Source organism: Bufo bufo, chromosome 3 (assembly GCF_905171765.1).
Source record: "Bufo bufo chromosome 3, aBufBuf1.1, whole genome shotgun sequence".
Classification (NCBI taxonomy): Eukaryota; Metazoa; Chordata; class Amphibia; order Anura; family Bufonidae; genus Bufo; species Bufo bufo.
In genome coordinates this window covers 692,052,406-692,072,160 of record NC_053391.1, presented here as the reverse complement: position 1 = coordinate 692,072,160, position 19,755 = coordinate 692,052,406, and the positions used below count along the sequence as shown (strand labels likewise).

General features: G+C 41.4%; 1 protein-coding gene across 1 annotated transcript in view; it reads right to left on the bottom strand.

The window, feature by feature from the left end:
* The window catches only part of LOC120996567 (solute carrier organic anion transporter family member 2B1-like), a 134,347-nt gene that overhangs the window by 34,183 nt on the left and 80,409 nt on the right, over positions 1-19,755 (bottom strand). Inside the window, exon 12 of the mRNA XM_040426555.1 lies at positions 6,977-7,146. Coding sequence (XP_040282489.1) covers positions 6,977-7,146 — 170 coding nt within the window. The remainder of the gene's footprint in view (positions 1-6,976; positions 7,147-19,755) is intronic.

Here is a 19,755-nt window from a genome sequence, read left to right as displayed (position 1 = left end):
ATAGTAGTAATATTCTTGTACATAGGAGGCAGTATTATAGTAGTTATATTTTTGTACATAGGAGGCAGTATTATAGTAGTTATATTCTAGTACATAGGAGGCAGTATTATAGTAGTTATATTCTGGTACATAGGAGGCAGTATTATAGTAGTTATATTTTTGCACATATGAGGCAGTATTATAGTACTTTATTTTCTTGGACATAGGAGCAGTATTATAGTAGTTATATTCTTGTACATAGGAGGCAGTATTATAGTAGTAATATTCTTGTACATAGGAAGCAGTATTATAGTAGTTATATTCTGGTACATAGGAGGCAGTATTATAGTAGTTATATTTTTGTACATAGGAGCAGTATTATAGTAGGTATATTTTTGCACATATGAGGCAGTATTATAGTACTTTATTTTCTTGGACATAGGAGCAGTATTATAGTAGTTATATTCTTTTACATAGGAGGGAGGATTATAGTAGTTATATTCTTGTACATAGGAGCAGTATTATAGTAGTTATATTCTTGTACATAGCAGTATTATAGTAGTTATATTCTTGTACATAGGAGGCAGTATTATAGTAGTTATATTCTTGTACATAGGAGCAGTATTATAGTAGTTATATTCTTGTATATAGGAGCAGTATTATAGTAGTTATATTCTTGTACATAGGAGGCAGTATTATAGTAGTTATATTCTTGTACATAGGAGAAGTATTATAGTAGTTATATTCTTGTACATAGGGGCAGTATTATAGTAGTTATATTCTTGTACATAGGAGCAGTATTATAGGAGTTATATTATTTTGCACAGGAGCAGTATTATAGTAGTTATATTCTTGTACATAGGAGAAGTATTATAGTAGTTATATTCTTGTACATAGGGGCAGTATTATAGTAGTTATATTCTTGTACATGGGAGCAGTATTATAGCAGTTATATTCTTGTACATAGGAGCAGTATTATAGTAGTTATATTCTTGTACATAGCAGTATTATAGTAGTTATATTCTTGTACATAGGAGGCAGTATTATAGTAGTTATATTCTTGTACATAGGAGCAGTATTATAGTAGTTATATTCTTGTATATAGGAGCAGTATTATAGTAGTTATATTCTTGTACATAGGAGGCAGTATTATAGTAGTTATATTCTTGTACATAGGAGAAGTATTATAGTAGTTATATTCTTGTACATAGGGGCAGTATTATAGTAGTTATATTCTTGTACATAGGAGCAGTATTATAGGAGTTATATTATTTTGCACAGGAGCAGCATTATAGTAGTTATATTCTTGTACATAGGAGGCAGTATTATAGTAGTTATATTCTTGTACATAGGGGCAGTATTATAGTAGTTATATTCTTGTACATGGGAGCAGTATTATAGCAGTTATATTCTTGTACATAGGAGCAGTATTATAGTAGTTATATTCTTGTACATAGGAGCAGTATTATAGCAGTTATATTCTTGTGCACAGGAGCAGTATTATAGTAGTTATATTCTTGTACATAGGAGCAGTATTATAGTAGTTATATTCTTGTACATAGGAGGCAGTATTATAGTAGTTATATTCTTGTACATAGGAGCAGTATTATAGTAGTTATATTCTTGTACATAGGAGCAGTATTATAGTAGTTATATTCTTGTACATAGGAGCAGTATTATAGTAGTTATATTCTTGTACATAGGAGCAGTATTATAGTAGTTATATTCTTGTACATAGGAGGCAGTATTATAGTAGTTATATTCTTGTACATAGGAGGCAGTATTATAGTAGTTATATTCTTGTACATAGGAGAAGTATTATAGTAGTTATATTCTTGTACATATGAGAAGTATTATAGCAGTTATATTCTTGTACATAGGAGCAGTATTATAGTAGTTATATTCTTGTACATAGGAGCAGTATTATAGTAGTTATATTATTGTACATAGGAGCAGTATTATAGTAGATATATTCTTGTACATAAGAGGCAGTATTATAGTAGTTATATTCTTGTACATAGGAGCAGTATTATAGTAGTTATATTCTTGTACATAGGAGGGAGTATTATAGCAGATATATTCTTGTACAAAGGAGCAGTATTATGGTAAGTGTATCTTTGTATGTTGGAGCAATGTTATTTATTGTATATATATATGGTATATATTTTGTTATAATTTTAATATATTTTTTGTACATGGGGCAACATTATTGTTGTTATATGGTAAATATTGTCTGTAGGTTGTATTGTTTTACATGTACAGTGATATATACATGGCTATAAGTTAATGTATTTTGTCAAACATTTACTTGAGGCAGATATTTATCATAGCAGTTGTCAGTTGCTTTTAGCCATACTTTTTTAGCAACAGGTTTAAAATTATTTTCTCACATGAAGGATCACAATGGGGAGACTGACATCTCTTCTCTATCCTGTGGTATAATGGAAGCTCTTTATCTGTGTAGATCTCCTCATGCTCATGATTTGGATGGTCACTTACCTTTGCCTCAGCAGATCGGTATTATAATATTGGCAGGCTGCTTTGGCTCCACACTTCTTTCCCCATAGTATGCAGGTGCTATCAATCATACTGCCGTACATGAAAGGACCCGGCAGCCAGGCTGGAAAATGGGAAATACATAAATCACCCGCAAAGTAAAGAATAAACATTAATAATCTCTAGAATATTTACTCTGATTTTAGTTACAATTAGAGATCAGCGAAGATCTGAAAAATTTAATTTGCTGCATCGCCAAATTTCACAAAGAAATTTGATTTGTGACGAATTACTTTCTCACGAAGGACATTCCTTTTGTATGTGGTGGACGCAATGACAGGGAATGGCGATTGCGCTGTACTCCGTCATTGAACCCTTCAAATGCCGCATTCATCACTGATCGCGGTATCTGACATTAAAATTATGGCCTTTCAGGAGCTAATCCATTTAACAAAGTTAATTAGTAAATACATACTCACCCGATCCATTTGATCGCGGAGATGCTGTCACAGCCATTTTGATTGAAGACACTGCGTGAATTCTCAAACGCACACGTCACCCTGCGCAAGATTTTGCACGGTTTCTACAGTCAAGATGGCTGTGATGGCCTCTTCGCGCTCAAATGTATGAGGTGAGTATGTGTTTGGAAAGCAAACAACTGGACACTAGTGACTGGGACACAAACCGAGGAAAAGAGAGCAAGAGAAAGAACCCAGTACACAAATGTGTGTTTCTCAAAAATATATTAGGGGTACTCTTTCTCATTATGGCGAGCCCCTAGTATGCCAAGTACATGTACTCAATATTGTCGGCCAGGTGATGCCCCTCGGGGTTTCTGGGAAACATATTCAAATTAGCTTTCCTAAACCTGTCTGATGCCAGTAGATGTTAGACCTGATAATTTGCATATATTTTCCGCAGGAATCAAGTGGAGCATTGTCTAGCATACAATAGTCATCACGTATATCATCCAGTTTCCATAATAGAAATAGTACCCACCCAGCACTTCTCCCCATTGCCTTTTACCTAGAAAAACTGCTTATCTGATAAAGAGGTCTTGTTCTGAAAGAAAGAGCTTGTTTGCAGATGTGATGCTGGCTTAGCTTTTTTTTATCTTTGCTACATATGCATGTTTTAAAGGCAGGAAAGCATCTCTGCCAATCCACTGTGTGAAAACAAAGCTGTGCTCCCATTGCTGCTGTGTTCTCTTTACTGTTTATTTACTTGCTGTGCAGCAGCAAATAAGTATAATGATAGCTCCTGCTGTTTCACTTCAATGGGACAGTCCTTCCTATTCATCTGAGAATACAGCATCTCAGTATTTTTTATCAATTTTCGTTCACATTTTTGGATCAACTATAGATGAACCAGAGAGACCTCCAAGGTAACATTCAACTGAAAGTGAGACAAGAGAATTACAACATCCCACAACTCTTACAACTCTCTTAATGAAACATACAAGCTAGTTCTCTTTCTAGAAGGACAAGGAAACCAGAACATCTCAAGAGAAACTTGTCCTACTTGGTTGCTCTCGTTGTAGTTGTTAATGGGGTCTTGTGTTGTAATTCTCTTTTCTCACTTTCAGTTGAATGTTACTTTGGAGGTCTCCCTGGTTTATCTGATTGTGATCCAAAACAGTGAGATACAATTGCTAAAGGTGTTGTCTGTCTTTGCTATATGAGGGAGCCTTCCCATTGAGGTGAATTGGGACAGCAGGAGCTATAAGTATAACAACTGGCTACTGCACAGCAGTTAACTGTTACAATAAAAGGAACACAGCATCCACATAACTGCTATTGTTATAGCATTTTCACATAGTGATGCTTTCCAGCCATTTAAGCTAGCTTACATAGCAAAGCAACGAAAAAAGCTAAGCCAGCCTCACATCTGCATCTGGCTCTTTCAGGACAAAAACACTTTATCATAGAAATGAAGATAAGAACAGCTTTTGTTCTGGCAAGGCCTTAAGGGGATCCTCTGGGTGGGTACTATTTCTATTATAGAGACCGGTTGATATATATTTGATGACTATTGTAGACTAGAAAATTCTCCTCTTGATTTCTGGGAAAATTTTATGCAAATGATCATGTCTAACATCTACTGGCATCATCTAAGTTTAGGAAGGCTAATTTGAATATTTATTTTATATATACAGTATATCACAGAAACCCAGAGGTGCATCGCCTGGCCTACAATATTACACACATGTACTCAGCATACTAGGGGCTCTCCGTAATTAGAAAGACTACCCCTTAGACAATGCACATACAGTATATAGTTGAGGTCCATATATTTGTATTCTAGGCGCTCTCTCTCTGGCTCACCAAAAATGAATCACCAAAAATTCAATTTCCTGTGGATCTGATCTTTTTCAGAAATTTAGACCAAATCACAAACCGGTAGAACCAGTTCGCTCATCCTTAAATGAGACAATAAACATTTGGACACAATGGATGGAAGAAACCAGGGACTAGAATACAATACTAAGCTTCTGAAACATTAAATCCTTAGATATTATGGACCAGAACACGACACCAGCCATGTCCATCCCTGTACAACAGCTACAAAGCTTTTGGAACAGGCGACTATGTTATTGTAATCGGTTACCATGGACCGAGGACAACACCGATCCCCGTGCCAGGGACTGTTTAGTCTAATATGAGGAAATAATTGTCCAGTGTGACGTCCCTGGAGCTGCTGTTTGGACAGGACAACTGAACTCAGCAGAAAACAAAGGACTCTTACCAAGGATCCTCACTAGCATGAACTGTATGCCGATTGCCAGGGACTTTTCAGCAGGGTTAACGCTCCTGAAATATATGACAGGAAATAAATTTACATCTGACACCAACATTAACCTCTTGTATCTCTGCAGCTCCTTCACTGATCTTATTCTGTATGAACGGAAGATATTGAATGGCAAATGTATTGCACAAGCTTCTACAGAGCCGTCCAGCTCCAATAGCATCACCTACCTACCCTATAGAGGGTAAGACCACCCTGACCTATCACAAATGAGGGGTCTGTACCTGAGGATCAGTGCAGGATAAGTAATGTATGTACACAGTGACTCCACCAGCAGAATAGTGAGTGCAGCTCTGGAGTATAATACAGGATGTAACTCAGGATCAGTACAGGATAAGTAATGTAATGTATGTACATAGTGACTCCACCAGCAGAATAGTGAGTGCAGCTCTGGAGTATAATACAGGATGTAACTCAGGATCAGTACAGGATAAGTAATGTAATGTATGTACACAGTGACTGCACCAGCAGAATAGTGAGTGCAGCTCTGGAGTATAATACAGGATGTTACTCAGGATCAGTACAGGATAAGTAATGTATGTACACAGTGACTGCACCAGCAGAATAGTGAGTGCAGCTCTGGAGTATAATACTGGATGTAACTCAGGATCAGTACAGGATAAGTAATGTAATGTATGTACACAGTGACTGCACCAGCAGAATAGTGAGTGCAGCTCTGGAGTATAATACAGGATGTAACTCAGGATCAGTACAGGATAAGTAATGTATGAACACAGTGACTGCACCAGCAGAATAGTGAGTTCAGCTCTGGAGTTTAATACAGGATGTAACTCAGGATCAGTACAGGATAAGTAATGTATGTACACAGTGACTGCACCAGCAGAATAGTGAGTGCAGCTGTGGAGTATAATACAGGATGTAACTCAGGATCAGTACAGGATAAGTAATGTATGTACAGAGTGACTGCTCCAGCAGAATAGTGAGTGCAGCTCTGGAGTATAATACAGGATGTAACTCAGGATCAGTACAGGATAAGTAATGTGTGTACACAGTGACTCCACCAGCAGAATAGTGAGTGCAGCTCTGGAGTATAATACAGGATGTAACTCAGGATCAGTACAGGATAAGTAATGTAATGTATGTACACAGTGACTCCACCAGCAGAATAGTGAGTGCAGCTCTGGGGTATAATACAGGATGTAACTCAGGATCAGTACAGGATAAGTAATGTAATGTATGTACACAGTGACTCCACCAGCAGAATAGTGAGTGCAGCTCTGGAGTATAATACAGGATGTAACGCAGGATCAGTACAGGATAAGTAATGTATGTACACAGTGACTGCACCAGCAGAATAGTGAGTGCAGCTCTGGAGTATAATACAGGATGTAACGCAGGATCAGTACAGGATAAGTAATGTATGTACACAGTGACTCCACCAGCAGAATAGTGAGTGCAGCTCTGGAGTATAATACAGGATGTAACTCAGGATCAGTACAGGATAAGTAATGTATGTACACAGTGACTGTACCAGCAGAATAGTGAGTGCAGCTCTGGAGTATAATACAGGATGTAACTCAGGATCAGTACAGGATAAGTAATGTAATGTATGTACACAGCGACTCCACCAGCAGAATAGTGAGTGCAGCTCTGGAGTATAATACAGTAAATAATGTACAGTAATATATTAATGATTCCTTTTAAACTGTATTTTTACTTATAAACCAATTTTTACCTAAGTATCAGCATAAAGGATGGCGTCTGGGATGTACTGGCCAGTGTTCCGGCCAGGCAGGACAGGATCATGAAGGGCAGTAAGAGATGGTAACAGCTGGTTCCACATGACCCAGGAGTGGCTGAGTTTCCGGATCCTGGAGATGTTATACAGCGGCACCGGGTGTAATTCTGTAACCAAGAGTACAACACTGTAAAGGAGCCTGCGATGGTGTTTAGTCCATGTTCAGACTGTGCAGGACCCCATTCCCAGACAGGTTTTACGCTGAGTCTAACTCCAGTCTTCTCTCAGAGCCCAGAACTTAGATTTTTCCTCATTTGCCTTTTATCTTTCATTGCTGAATTCTTGAAGGCCTAGTCATATAACTAACGCTCGAAGGGGTTGTCCCATGGAGACAACCTTAACCGGGTACCCCATTAGGTCACTAGGGGGGTTCCACTCTCTGAACGTATCCAGAACCCCACAGCTCACTACTTTGTGTAGTGGCCATTCTGCTCCCATTCACAGGAAAAGGAGCATCTGCTGCAATACAAGAGAATGGCCACTATACAGTGTATGGCGCTGTTCCTGCTGCCAACAGCTGTTTGGTGTGGGTGTCGGGTGTCATACCCTCGATGATCTTATTGCGTTGACCCCATCCTATAACACCCCATCAGTGCCTACAGTAGGAAACTATATTTTTCTTGCCACAGTAATATCTGTGGTCATCTGAAGCTGCTCTATGATTTACAGTGATCATCGGATCTTCATACCCTCAGTCACTGCATAATGAAATTTTCCGCATTCCCTTTCTACTTAGCCATACACCCTTTGGCTGGGTTTACACGAGCGTGTCTGGATTAGGTCCGGATGCGTCCCGGTGTATTGCGGCAAACCCGCACGATTAGGTACGCAATTGCAGTCCGATGTTCAGTTGATAAAAAACCGACTGTGGTACCCAGACCCGAACTTCTTCACAGAAGTTCAGGTTTGGGTTTGTTGTAGTGTAGATTGTATTATTTTCCCTTATAACATGGTTATAAGGGAAAATAATAGCATTCTGAATACAGAATGCATAGTAGGTGATCAATTGAGGGTTAAAAAAAAAATTAAAAAATTAACTCACCTTCTCCTCTTGTTCGCGAAGTTCCCGGTCTCTTCTTTACTTCTTTAATGATGAACTACCGGCTAGGACCTGTGGTGACGTCAGATCACATGCTCCAATCACATGATTCATGGACCATTTGATTGGAGCATGTGATCTGACGTCACCAAAGGTCCTTTAGCCGACAGCTCATCAGAAGAGACCGGGAACTATGCGATCAAGAGGAGAAGGTGAGTTAATTTTTATTTTATTTTTTTAACCCCTCCAGCGCTATTTTACTAAGCATTCTGTATTCAGAATGCTATTATTTTCCCTTATAACCATGTTATAAGGGAAAATAATACAGTGAATAGACTGTAACCTAGCAACCGTGTGTGAAAATCGCACCTCATCCGCACTTGCTTGCGGATGCTTGCGATTTTCACACAACCCCATTCACTTCTATGGGGCCTGCGTTGCGTGAAAAACGCAGAATATAGAGCATGCTGCGATTTTCACGCAACGCACAAGTGATGCGTGAAAATCACCGCTCATCTGAACAGCCCCATAGAAATGAATGGGTCCTGATTCAGTGCGGGTGCAATACGTTCACCTCACGCATCGCATCCGCGCGGAAATCTCGCCCGTGTGAACGCAGCCTTATTGAGCATGTCAGAAAAAAGCGTAGAAACACAAGTTGCAGCAAATTGCGCCACTATTTTTTTCGCACAGCCGCAGACACTTTAGTAAATCTGGGCCACAAAATATTGCAAAACTGTTCTCTGCATTAACTAACGAGAGGATAAGTCCTATAACTCGCACTAAACATGATCCAGAACGCCCCTTCCCCCAGGATTGTGTCATGAGCGGGCAGTTACCGAGGAATCTACTGTCAGGAACAGGGTCAAGCAGGGTGGATCGCCCCTTTAACCCCTTAAGGACTCAGCCCTATTTCACCTTAAGGACTTGGCCATTTTTTGCTAATCTGACCAGTGTCACTTTAAGTGCTGATAACTTTAAAACGCTTTGACTTATCCAGGTCATTCTGAGATAGTTTTTTCGTCACATATTGTACTTCATGACACTGGTAAAATGAAGTAAAAAAAAATCATTTTTATTTATAAAAAAATTCCAAATTTACCAAAGATTTTTAAAAAATTGCAAATTTCCAAGTTTCAATTTCTCTACTTCTATAATAGATAGTAATACCTCTAAAAATAGTTATTACTTTACATTCCCCATATGTCTACTTCATGTTTGGATCATTTTGTGAATTATATTTTATTTTTTGGGGATGTTACAAGGCTTAGAAGTTTAGAAGCAAATCTTGAAATTTGTCAGAAATTTTCAAAAACCCAACTTTTAGGGACCAGTTCAGGTCTAAAGTCACTTTGCGAGGCTTACATAATAGAAACCACACAAAAATTACCCCATTCTATAAACTACACCCCTCAAGGTATCAAAACTGATTTTACAAACTTTGTTAACCCTTTAGGTGTTCCACAAGAATTAATGGAAAATAGAGATACAATTTCCAAATTTCACTTTTTTGGCAGATTTTCCATTTTAATAATTTTTTTTCCAGTTACAAAGCAAGGGTTAACAGCCAAACCAAACTCAACATTTATGGCCCTGATTCTGTAGTTTACAGAAACACCCCATATGTGGTCGTAAACTGCTGTACGGGCACACGGCAGGGCGCAGAAGGAAAGGTATGCCATACGGTTTTTGGAAGGAAGATTTTGCTGGACTGGTTTTTTTGACACCATGTCCCATTTGAAGCCCCCCTGATGCAACCGTAGAGTAGAAACTCCAAAAAAGTGACCCCATCTAAGAAACTACACCCCTCAAGGTATTCAAAACTGATTTTACAAACGTCGTTAACCCTTTAGGTGTTCCACAAGAGTTATTGGCAAATAGAGATGAAATTTCAGAATTTAAATTTTTGGGCAAATTTTCCATTTTAATCAATTTTTCCCAGTAACAAAGCAAGGGTTAACAGCCAAACAAAACTCAATATTTATGGCCCTATTTCTGTAGTTTACAGAAACACCCCATATGTGGTTGTAAACTGCTGTACGGGCACACGGCAGGGAGCAGAAGGAAAGGAATGCCATACGGTTTTTGGAAGGCAGATTTTGCTGGACTGTTTTTTTTGACACCATGTCCCATTTGAAGCCCCCCTAAAGTGCCCCTAGAGTAGAAACTCCAAAAAAGTGACCCCATTTTAGAAACTACGGGATAGGGTGGCAGTATTGTTGGTACTAGTTTAGGGTACATATGATTTTTGGTTGCTCTATATTACACTTTTTTTGAGTCAAGGTTTTTATTTTTAAATATTTACAACATTCATCTGACAGGTTAGATCATGTAATATTTTTATAGACCAGGTTGTCACGGATGCAGCGATACCTAATATGTATACTTTTTTTTTATTTATGTAAGTTTTACACAATGATTTCTTTTTTGAGTTTTTGGGCGATTACCTTGGGTAGGGTATGATTTTTGCGGGATGAGATGACGGTTTTATTGGCACTATTTTGGGGTGCGTGTGACTTTTTGATCGCTTGCTATTACACTTTTTGCCATGTAAGGTGACAAAAAATGGTTTATTTAGCACAGTTTTTATTTTAAATTTTTTACGGTGTTCATCTGAGGGGTTAGGTCATGTGATATTTTTATAGATCCGGTCGATACAGACGCGGCGATACCTAATATGTATACTTTTTTTTTATTTATGTAAGTTTTACACAATAATATCATTTTTGAAACCAAAAAAAAATCATGTTTTAGTGTCTCAATATTCTGAGAGACATAGTTTTTTCAGTTTTTGGGCGATTATCTTAGGTAGTGTCTCATTTTTTGCAGGATGAGATGACGGTTTGATTGGAACTTTTTTGGGGTGCATATGACTTTTTTATCGCTTGCTTTTACACTTTTTGTGATGTAAGGTGACAAAAAATTGTTTATTTAGCACAGTTTTTTTTTTTTTTTTTTTACGGTGTTCATCTGAGGGGTTAGGTCATGTGATATGTTTATAGAGCCGGTCGATACGGATGCGGCAATACCTAATATGTAAACTTTTTTTTTTCCCTATTTTTTACCAATTATTTTAAACTTTTTTTGGGGAAAATGAAGTTTTTGTTTATTTTTACTTGAAACTTTTAGTGTTTGGGGGGGAAAACGTTATTTTTTCAACTTTTTTTTAACTTTATTTTTTGTCCCACTTCAACTTTTGGGGGTCTAATTCCTTTTACAAGGCATTCCAATACTTCTGTATTGGAATGCATTAGCTGTATGAGTAATACTGTGTGTATTACTCATACAGCTTCCGGCCTCTGAGATCCAGGGGGCTGGATCTCACAGGCTCTATTCGCGCTGCCTTCTATTCCATCTATGCCACTCGGCAAACATGGCGTACCGGTACGTCCTAAGTCCTTAAGGGGTTACTATTAGGATACAATTTCCCACCGAGGCCTGTGTATAATGACTTGATGCCGGGTTATAATGTTACGCTCATTATCCCTCCAGCCGCGTCTCGTGTTTGTACGGAAATTATATTTATTGACCGGCAGCAAGAAGCCATTATTAAAAATAATGGAAACTCAGGCCGTGTCGGGTAATTGGTTTTATTTGGCAATTTTCAGTTCATTATTGTATCCATTTTGCATTCGTTACATTGTTTATCATTGTATTCGATAAAGCAGAACTAGAAACAAAACCTAAAACATGGAAAATCTGTTACATCTTACACCCCTGTAAGGAAAAACTTAAAAGGGTATTCCGAATTTTTTTACCAATAACCTATCCTCAGGATAGGTCATCAGTATCTGTTCGGTGGGGGTCTCTCACTCCTGTGATCACCGCGACCTTCTCACCAAGCACAGCGCCGTACATTGTATAGTGGCCATGCTTGGTATCACAGCTCAGCCCCATTCACTTCTATGGGGCTGAGCTATGCCTAGGCCACATGACACATGAACGTGTCATCACTACTGTGCCTTCTCAAACAGCTGATCAGCGGGGGGTCCCGGGTGATCGGAATCCCAATGATCACATACACATGACCTATCCAGAGGATGAATGATCAGCATAACAATCTCGGAAAACCCCTTTAGGGATATATCCCATAAAGAGGTTATCACCCAACTTTTCTTGACATCTTAATGGCCATGTAATACAAAAGAGAAGGTTTTCTCACTGTAGAAATGTATATTTGCTAGTGAGGGAGCAAACGACAACCCCACTAACAGCAGGTATAGTGGTCAGATCAGTTGTCACCCAAGGAGGAGGAGGCAGGGGTGTAACTACCATAGCGGTAGACCATGCGACTGCTATGGGGTCCAGGGCAAGAGGGGGCCCAGTCTTTGTTGGGATTATCTCATCTTCTACTGGAGGTGAAAACTTGGTCAGGACTCTACCCTCTAAAGGAACAACTTTTAGCAAATGAAGCAGTGGAAAAATGGCCCACGGGTCATTGAAAAAGATTTAGGCAGAAACCCTTTTGTCCTGGGTGGGCGGCCTAGTCTGATCCTTGCTATAGGGCCCTTACTTCTCTATGTACGCCACTGGGATGAGGTAAGCTAACAAGGTCACTAACTGGTTGGTGCCACCACCCTCTTCCATGACTTAAAAGGGTTATCCCATAACTAATGTAAAAAATAAAAATAAGCCATCATATAGTAAATGACAACAACCTTCTAACAAAGCTGGAACCAGCCCTGTACCACAAATGGATCCAGAGATCTCCCCATTCATTGCTCTGCAAGATTTATATCAAGCTGGCAGCTCAGGGGAGTGTCTTTTCTGCAGCAACTCAGGAGCGTGTCCATGCTCTACCTATCACAACTCAGGAGGCAGCTGAAGGATGAAACTGAGCATGTGCGACCATCTCAGTCAGCCGGACAAAGAAATAAGGAAAAAAACAAACAGCAGGTGGCACTATACGTGTACATTTTATTGAATAGCTCAGTGGCGCCGCAAAATTTTTAGCTGTTGGAGTTTCGAGAACAGCTGGAGTTCTGGAGGTTGCTGATCCCAGATCTAGAGCATCATTATAAAAGGATAGTGATATAGGGACGCTCTTGAACAACGCTGCTGTCAGTCACATTACAGCCTGGCAGAGAGCAATGGCACATCTTCCCAGTACTTGCACTAGACTTTGAGTTCTGCTCTGGGTTGTCATCCTATAGTTTTGACTTTGTGATCATTGGAGACCCATCAGTCAGCGCCAACATTGTGAGTCACACCCATTGATTCATTTTCACCAGAGAATTAATTTCTTGTTTTGAAGTTAAGATTTCTGGAAGTTCTGTGTCGTTCCTCTGCACTGACGACATGCTGAACTCTTTCTCTTCTCAAGACATTCAGAATGTTAAACTGCTCACAAATTACAGAGCACCTGCCATTACAACTTATTTTCCATTAATTTATTTTTCTTCTTGGTTAAGGGGAGTGGTTTGTGATCCCACGTGCTATTAATTGCACCACTGAACTCTCCAGAACTCGCTCTACCTGAAGCTTGCTGTACTAAGTGGCTGCTGAATAAGTGGAGTTAAAGAACCGGAGTTTAAGACAAGGAGCAAGAAACTAAGGTTTGATAGAATTTCCTTGTGTGTTGTTGGCTTGATTCTAGCTAGTCCTCCAACTACAGCAGACAGGGTCTAATTCTAACTCATATTTACTGTTTTCCTTATTTACTGTTCATTCCTATCTAAACATGTGCTCCATGGACAATGCCACTAAGTGTGTGTCCTGTGCAGTGTGTCCGTGCCTTGAAGAGCCTTTCGAGGGTGAATACATTTGCACTAGATGCGAGCATGTTGCATATTTGGAAGCCAAGATCTTGGATCTAAATAAGCAGCTTGAAATACTTAGGGGCATTGCAGACCTGGAGAGAGGCTCAGACCTCACTGTGCAGGCGCTGACTGGAGGTGGGAGGAGGAGGACAAGATCAGGACTATCAGGTCAGCAGTTGGGTTAATGTAGGAAGAAGGGGTAGAGGGAAAAGTACCAGGGAGGCTATTCCTGATCTGGAACACCCTAGTAAATATGCCTGTTTGGCTGATATTAGGGATGAAAGCCCAGGGCCAGCAAAACTACAGCAACACTATAGCAGGGCATTTCTCCGAGCACCCAGGAGGATGACCACTGCAGGAAGGATGGGAAAAGGAGTTCAGAAAAGGTTAGACAGATGCTGGTGGTAGGGGACTCTATTATTAGGAGGACAGACAGGGTCATCTGTCGCTGAGACCGTGAATGCCGAACAGTGTGTTGTCTGCCGGGTGCTCTGGTTCGGCATATTGCGGATCGGATTGACAGATTGCTGGGTGGGGCTGGGGAAGACCCGGCCGTCATGGTACACATTGGCACCAATGACAAAGTCAGGGGGAGATGGAAGGTCCTTAAAAACGATTTTAGGGAACTAGGAGAGAGGCCCAGGACCTCCAAGGTAGTGTTTTCAGAAATACTACCAGTGCCACGAGCGTCACTAGAGAGACAACGGGAGCTTAGGGAGTTAAATAAGTGGCTCAGAAGCTGGTGCAGGAAGGAAGGGTTTGGGTTTATGGAGAACAGGGCCGACTTCTCGGTCGGTTACAGGCTCTACAGTAGGGACGGGCTGCACCTCAATGGGGAGGGTGCAACTGCCCTGGGGGGAAAAATGGTAAGATGGCTGGAGGAGCTTTTAAAGTAGGATCTTGGGGGGGGGGGGGGGGGGGGTAATACTAATAAGGGGGTAGATAGTGTAGATAGAGAGTGGGATATAGGAGGGTACAGAGGGGATTTAGTGGGAGCTGGGGTTAGCGAGGAAAATAGGGAGAAGACTGGGCAGAACTATACACTTATGAAAAATAGAACTGCTGGTAACAAGAACCTGTTACATACAAACATCAACCAAGGTAACCCATAAAATCCCGGATAATCACTTTACAGGTAAAAGTAATTTAAAACATATTTTCACAAATGCCAGGAGTCTAACTAGCAAAATGGGGGAGCTGGAGGCTATGGTACTAGAAGAACACATAGATGTAGTTGGTGTGGCTGACACATGGTTGGACTCTTCTCATGACTGGGCTGTTAATATTAAGGGTTTTACACTATTTAGGAAAGTAGAAAAGGGGTCAATAGAAAAGGTGTCAATAGAAAGGGGTCAATAGAAAAGGTGGTGGTGTGTGCCTGTATGCGAGGAGTGATCTGAAGACAAGTGTGAAAGAGGCAATTGTGGGTGAGGATGGTGAGGACCTTATGGGTGGAAGTTCAAAGGGATATAAACACTGAAAAAATAATACTTGGTGTAATCTATAGACTCCCTAACATTACAGAGGAGATAGAAACACAACTGTATAACCAAATAGAGCGGGCGGCACAGGCTGGAACAGTGATCATAATGGGAGATTTTAACTTCCCAGACATTGACTGGGATCATGGTTCTGCCTCAACCGCAAAGAGGAGAAAATTCCTCAACTTGCTGCAGGACCACTTTATGGGCCAGTTTGTAGAAGCTCCCATTAGGGGCGATGTTCTGTTGGATCTGGTAATTTCTAATGACGCAGAGCTTGTTGGAAATGTTACTGTTCGAGAAACACTAGGTAATAGTGACCACAATATAATTATATTCCCCCTACACTATAAGAAGCAAACTCTGTCAGGCAGAGCAAAGACACTGGATTTCAAAAAGGCTAATTTCCTGGGGTTGAGGGCAGCATTTCAGGGCATAGACTGGGAGCAGCTACTGTCACAAAATAAGGGAGCATTCACACGACCGTATAAATGGATCCGCAGCCGTTCCGCAAATTTGTGGAATGGGTGCAGACCCATTCATTTCAATGGGGCCTCAAAAGATGCGGACAGCACACCGTGTACTGTCCGCATCCGTCGTTCCGCTCCGTGGCCCCGAAAAAAAGATAGAGCATGTCCTATTCTTGTCCGCAACCACGGACAAGCTTAGGTATTTTCTATATAGCGCTGGCCATGTGCGGTCAGCAAATTGCGGAACGCACACGGCCGGTATCCGTGTTTTGCGGATCCGCAAAACACTTACGGTCGTGTGGATGCACCCTAATACTGAGGATAAATAGGAGAGCTTCAAATCCACATTGAGTAATTGCACAAATTTTTTTATTCCTTTAGGTAACAGGTATAAACGGCTAAAATTAAACCCCCCATGGCTTACAGCTACTGTAAAACGGGCAATAAAACACAAAAAAGGGCATTTAAAAAATACAAATCTGAGGGTTCAGCTGGAGCATTTGAAGATTACAAAGGGCTTAATAAAATCAGTAAAAAGGAGATAAAAATAGCAAAAATACAAAACGAACAGCAGGTGGCAAAAGAGAGCAAAACAAATCCCCAAAAATTCTTTAAATATATAAATGCTAAAAAACCAAGGTCTGAGCAGGTAGGTCCCCTAAATAATGGCAAAGGGGGGTAGTCACTGAAGATAAGGAAAAGGCAGAGTTACTAATTGGGTTTTTTAGCTCTGTATATACAAAATAAGAGAAAGGAGCTGATATCTGTGGCGCCGGGGCTGTTAGTACATCCAGTAATATACTCAATTGGCTAACTGTAGATATGGTCCAAGAGAAGTTAAATAAGGTAAATGTGAACAAGGCTCCGGGTCCAGATGGATTACACCCAAGTTAAAGAGCTCAGTTCAGTCATTGCTGTGCCCCTGTTTATATTTTTTTAAAGATTCTCTAGGTACGGCGCAAGGCAAATGTGGTGGCCATATTCAAAAAAGGATCACCACAGGTGATTATAGGCCAGTTAGTTTAACTTCTGTTGTGGGAAAAATGTTTGAAGGACTCTTAAAGGACTATATACAGGAGTATGTGACTGTAAATAATATTATAAGTGACAACCAACATGGGTTTACTAAGGACAGAAGTTGTCAGACTAACCTGATTTGTTTTTATGAGGAGGTGAGTAGTAGCCTGGACAGAGGGGCGGCTGTGGATGTAGTGAGGTGAGTAGTAGCCTGGACAGAGGGGCGGCTGTGGATGTAGTGAGGTGAGTAGTAGCCTGGACAGAGGGGCAGCTGTTGATGGAGTGAGGTGAGTAGAAGCCTGGACAGAGGGGCGGCTGTGGATATAGTGAGGTGAGTAGTAGCCTGGACAGAGGGGCGGCTGTGGATGTAGTGAGGTAAGTAGTAGCCTGGACAGAGGGGCGGCTGTGGATGTAGTGAGGTGAGTAGTAGCCTGGACAGAGGGGCGGCTGTGGATGTAGTGAGGTAAGTAGTAGCCTGGACAGAGGGGCGGCTGTGGATATAGTGAGGTGAGTAGTAGCCTGGACAGAGGGGCGGCTGTGGATGTAGTGAGGTAAGTAGAAGCCTGGACAGAGGGGCGGCTGTGGATGTAGTGAGGTAAGTACAAGCCTGGACATAGGGGCGGCTGTGGATATAGTGAGGTGAGTAGTAGCCTGGACAGAGGGGCGGCTGTGGATGTAGTGAGGTAAGTAGAAGCCTGGACAGAGGGGCGGCTGTGGATGTAGTGAGGCAAGTACAAGCCTGGACATAGGGGCGGCTGTGGATATAGTGAGGTGAGTAGTAGCCTGGACAGAGGGGCGGCTGTGGATGTAGTGTTTCTGGATTTTGCAGAGGCTTTTGATACTGTCCCTCATAGACGTTTAATAGGTAAAGTAAGGTCTATAGGCTTGGAAAGTATAGTTTGTAATTGTATTGAGAACTGGCTGAAGGACCGTGTCCAGAGAGTTGTGGTCAATGATTCCTATTCAGAATGGTCCCAGGTTATAAGTGGTGACCCCAAGGTTCAGTGCTGGGTCCTTTTATTATTTAATTTATTTATTAATGATATCGAGGACAGGATTAATAGCACCATATCTATTTTTGCAGATGACACTAAGCTGTGTAGAACTGTACGGTCTATGGAAGATGTCCACAAACTACAAGCTGACTTGAACACTCTGAGTGATTGGGCATCAACTTGGCAAATGAGGTTCAATGTGAACAAATGTAAAGTTCTGCATCTTGGTAGTAAGAATCTCTGTTCTTCATATGTCCTAGGTGATGTAGCACTGGGAGAGTCACTTATAGACAGGGGTGTCGTTAGGTCAAAACATTCGAGGCTGGAGCCCCGGATGTTTTGTCCAGTGCCCGGAATGCAGGGCCAGCGAAGGCCCCCGGCCCGCAGCGCCGCCTCCTAGCTAATTTATTCACTTCACTTGCCTCTGTGTAATCTCGCACAGGCGCACTGGCAGAGGCATTGTCGAGCGAAGTGCGCATGCGCCGTCTTCCAGCGCACCTCGTTTGACGATGCCTCTGCCAGTGCGCCTGTGCGAGATTACACAGAGGCAAGTGAAGTGAATAAATTAGCTAGGACGCGGCACTGGGCGGGGAGGGGAACTGTGGATGACACTTATGGGGATCTGTGGTAGGTGACACTTATGGGGGATCTGTGGATGACACTTATGGGGGATCTGTGGATGACACTTATGGGGGATCTGTGGATGACACTTATGGGGGATCTGTGGATGACACTTATGTGGGATCTGTGGATGACACTTATGTGGGATCTGTGGATGACACTTATGGGGGATCTGTGGATGACACTTATGAGGGATCTGTGGATGACACTTATTGGGGATCTGTGGTGGGTGACACTTATGGGGGATCTGTGGATGACACTTATGGGAGATCTGTGGATGACACTTATGGGAGATCTGTGGATGACACTTATGGGAGATCTGTGGATGACACTTATGGGAGATCTGTGGATGACACTTATGGGAGATCTGTGGATGACACTTATGGGAGATCTGTGGATGACACTTATGGGAGATCTGTGGATAACACTTATGGGAGATCTGTGGATGACACTTATGGGGGATCTGTGGATGACACTTATGGGGGATCTGTGGATGACATTTATGGGGGATCTATGGATGACATTAATGGGGGATCTGTGGATGACATTTAAGGGGGATCTGTGGATGACACTGATAAGGATCTGTGGATGACACTGTTATGGATGATCTGTGGGGTTGCCCAGAAGGCTAGGCCCTTCACTGTAGTTATTAACCCCATTCAGCAGTCCCCCATTCACTGAAGGGGGGACTGCTGAAATGAGTTAATAACTACTGTGAAGGCCCCCCCCCTCCCCGGTGGTGATGAGTGCGTGGCTTTATGGGGTGGGGGCTTGGCTTCACATGGACTCGTGTGCCGGATCTATTCAGACTCTAGCAACGCCCCTGCTTATAGAGAAGGATTTGGGTGTCCTTGTGGATGGTAGATTAAATTACAGCATACAATGTCATTTAGCTGCTTCTAAGGCCACCAGGATATTGTCATGCATTAAACGAGGCATGGACTTGCGGGGCAGGGATGTAATATTACCACTTTACAAAGCGTTGTTCTGGCCTCATCTGGAATATGCAGTTCAGTTCTGGCCACCAGTCCATAGAAAGGATGCCCTGGAGCTGGAAAAAGTACAGAGGAGAGCGACTAAACTGATAAGGGGCCTGGAGGGTCTTAGTTACGAAGAAATATTAAAATAATTCAATTTATTTAGTCTTGAGAAGAGACGTCTAAGTGGGGACATGATTAAGCTATACAAATATATAAATGGGCCATACAAAAATACAATGAAAAGCTGTTCCATGTAAAATGCGCTCAAAACACAAGGGGGCCCTGCCTCCGACTGGAGAAGAAAAAGTTCAGTCTCCAGAAGCGTCAAAGCTTCTTTACTGTAAGAACTGTGAA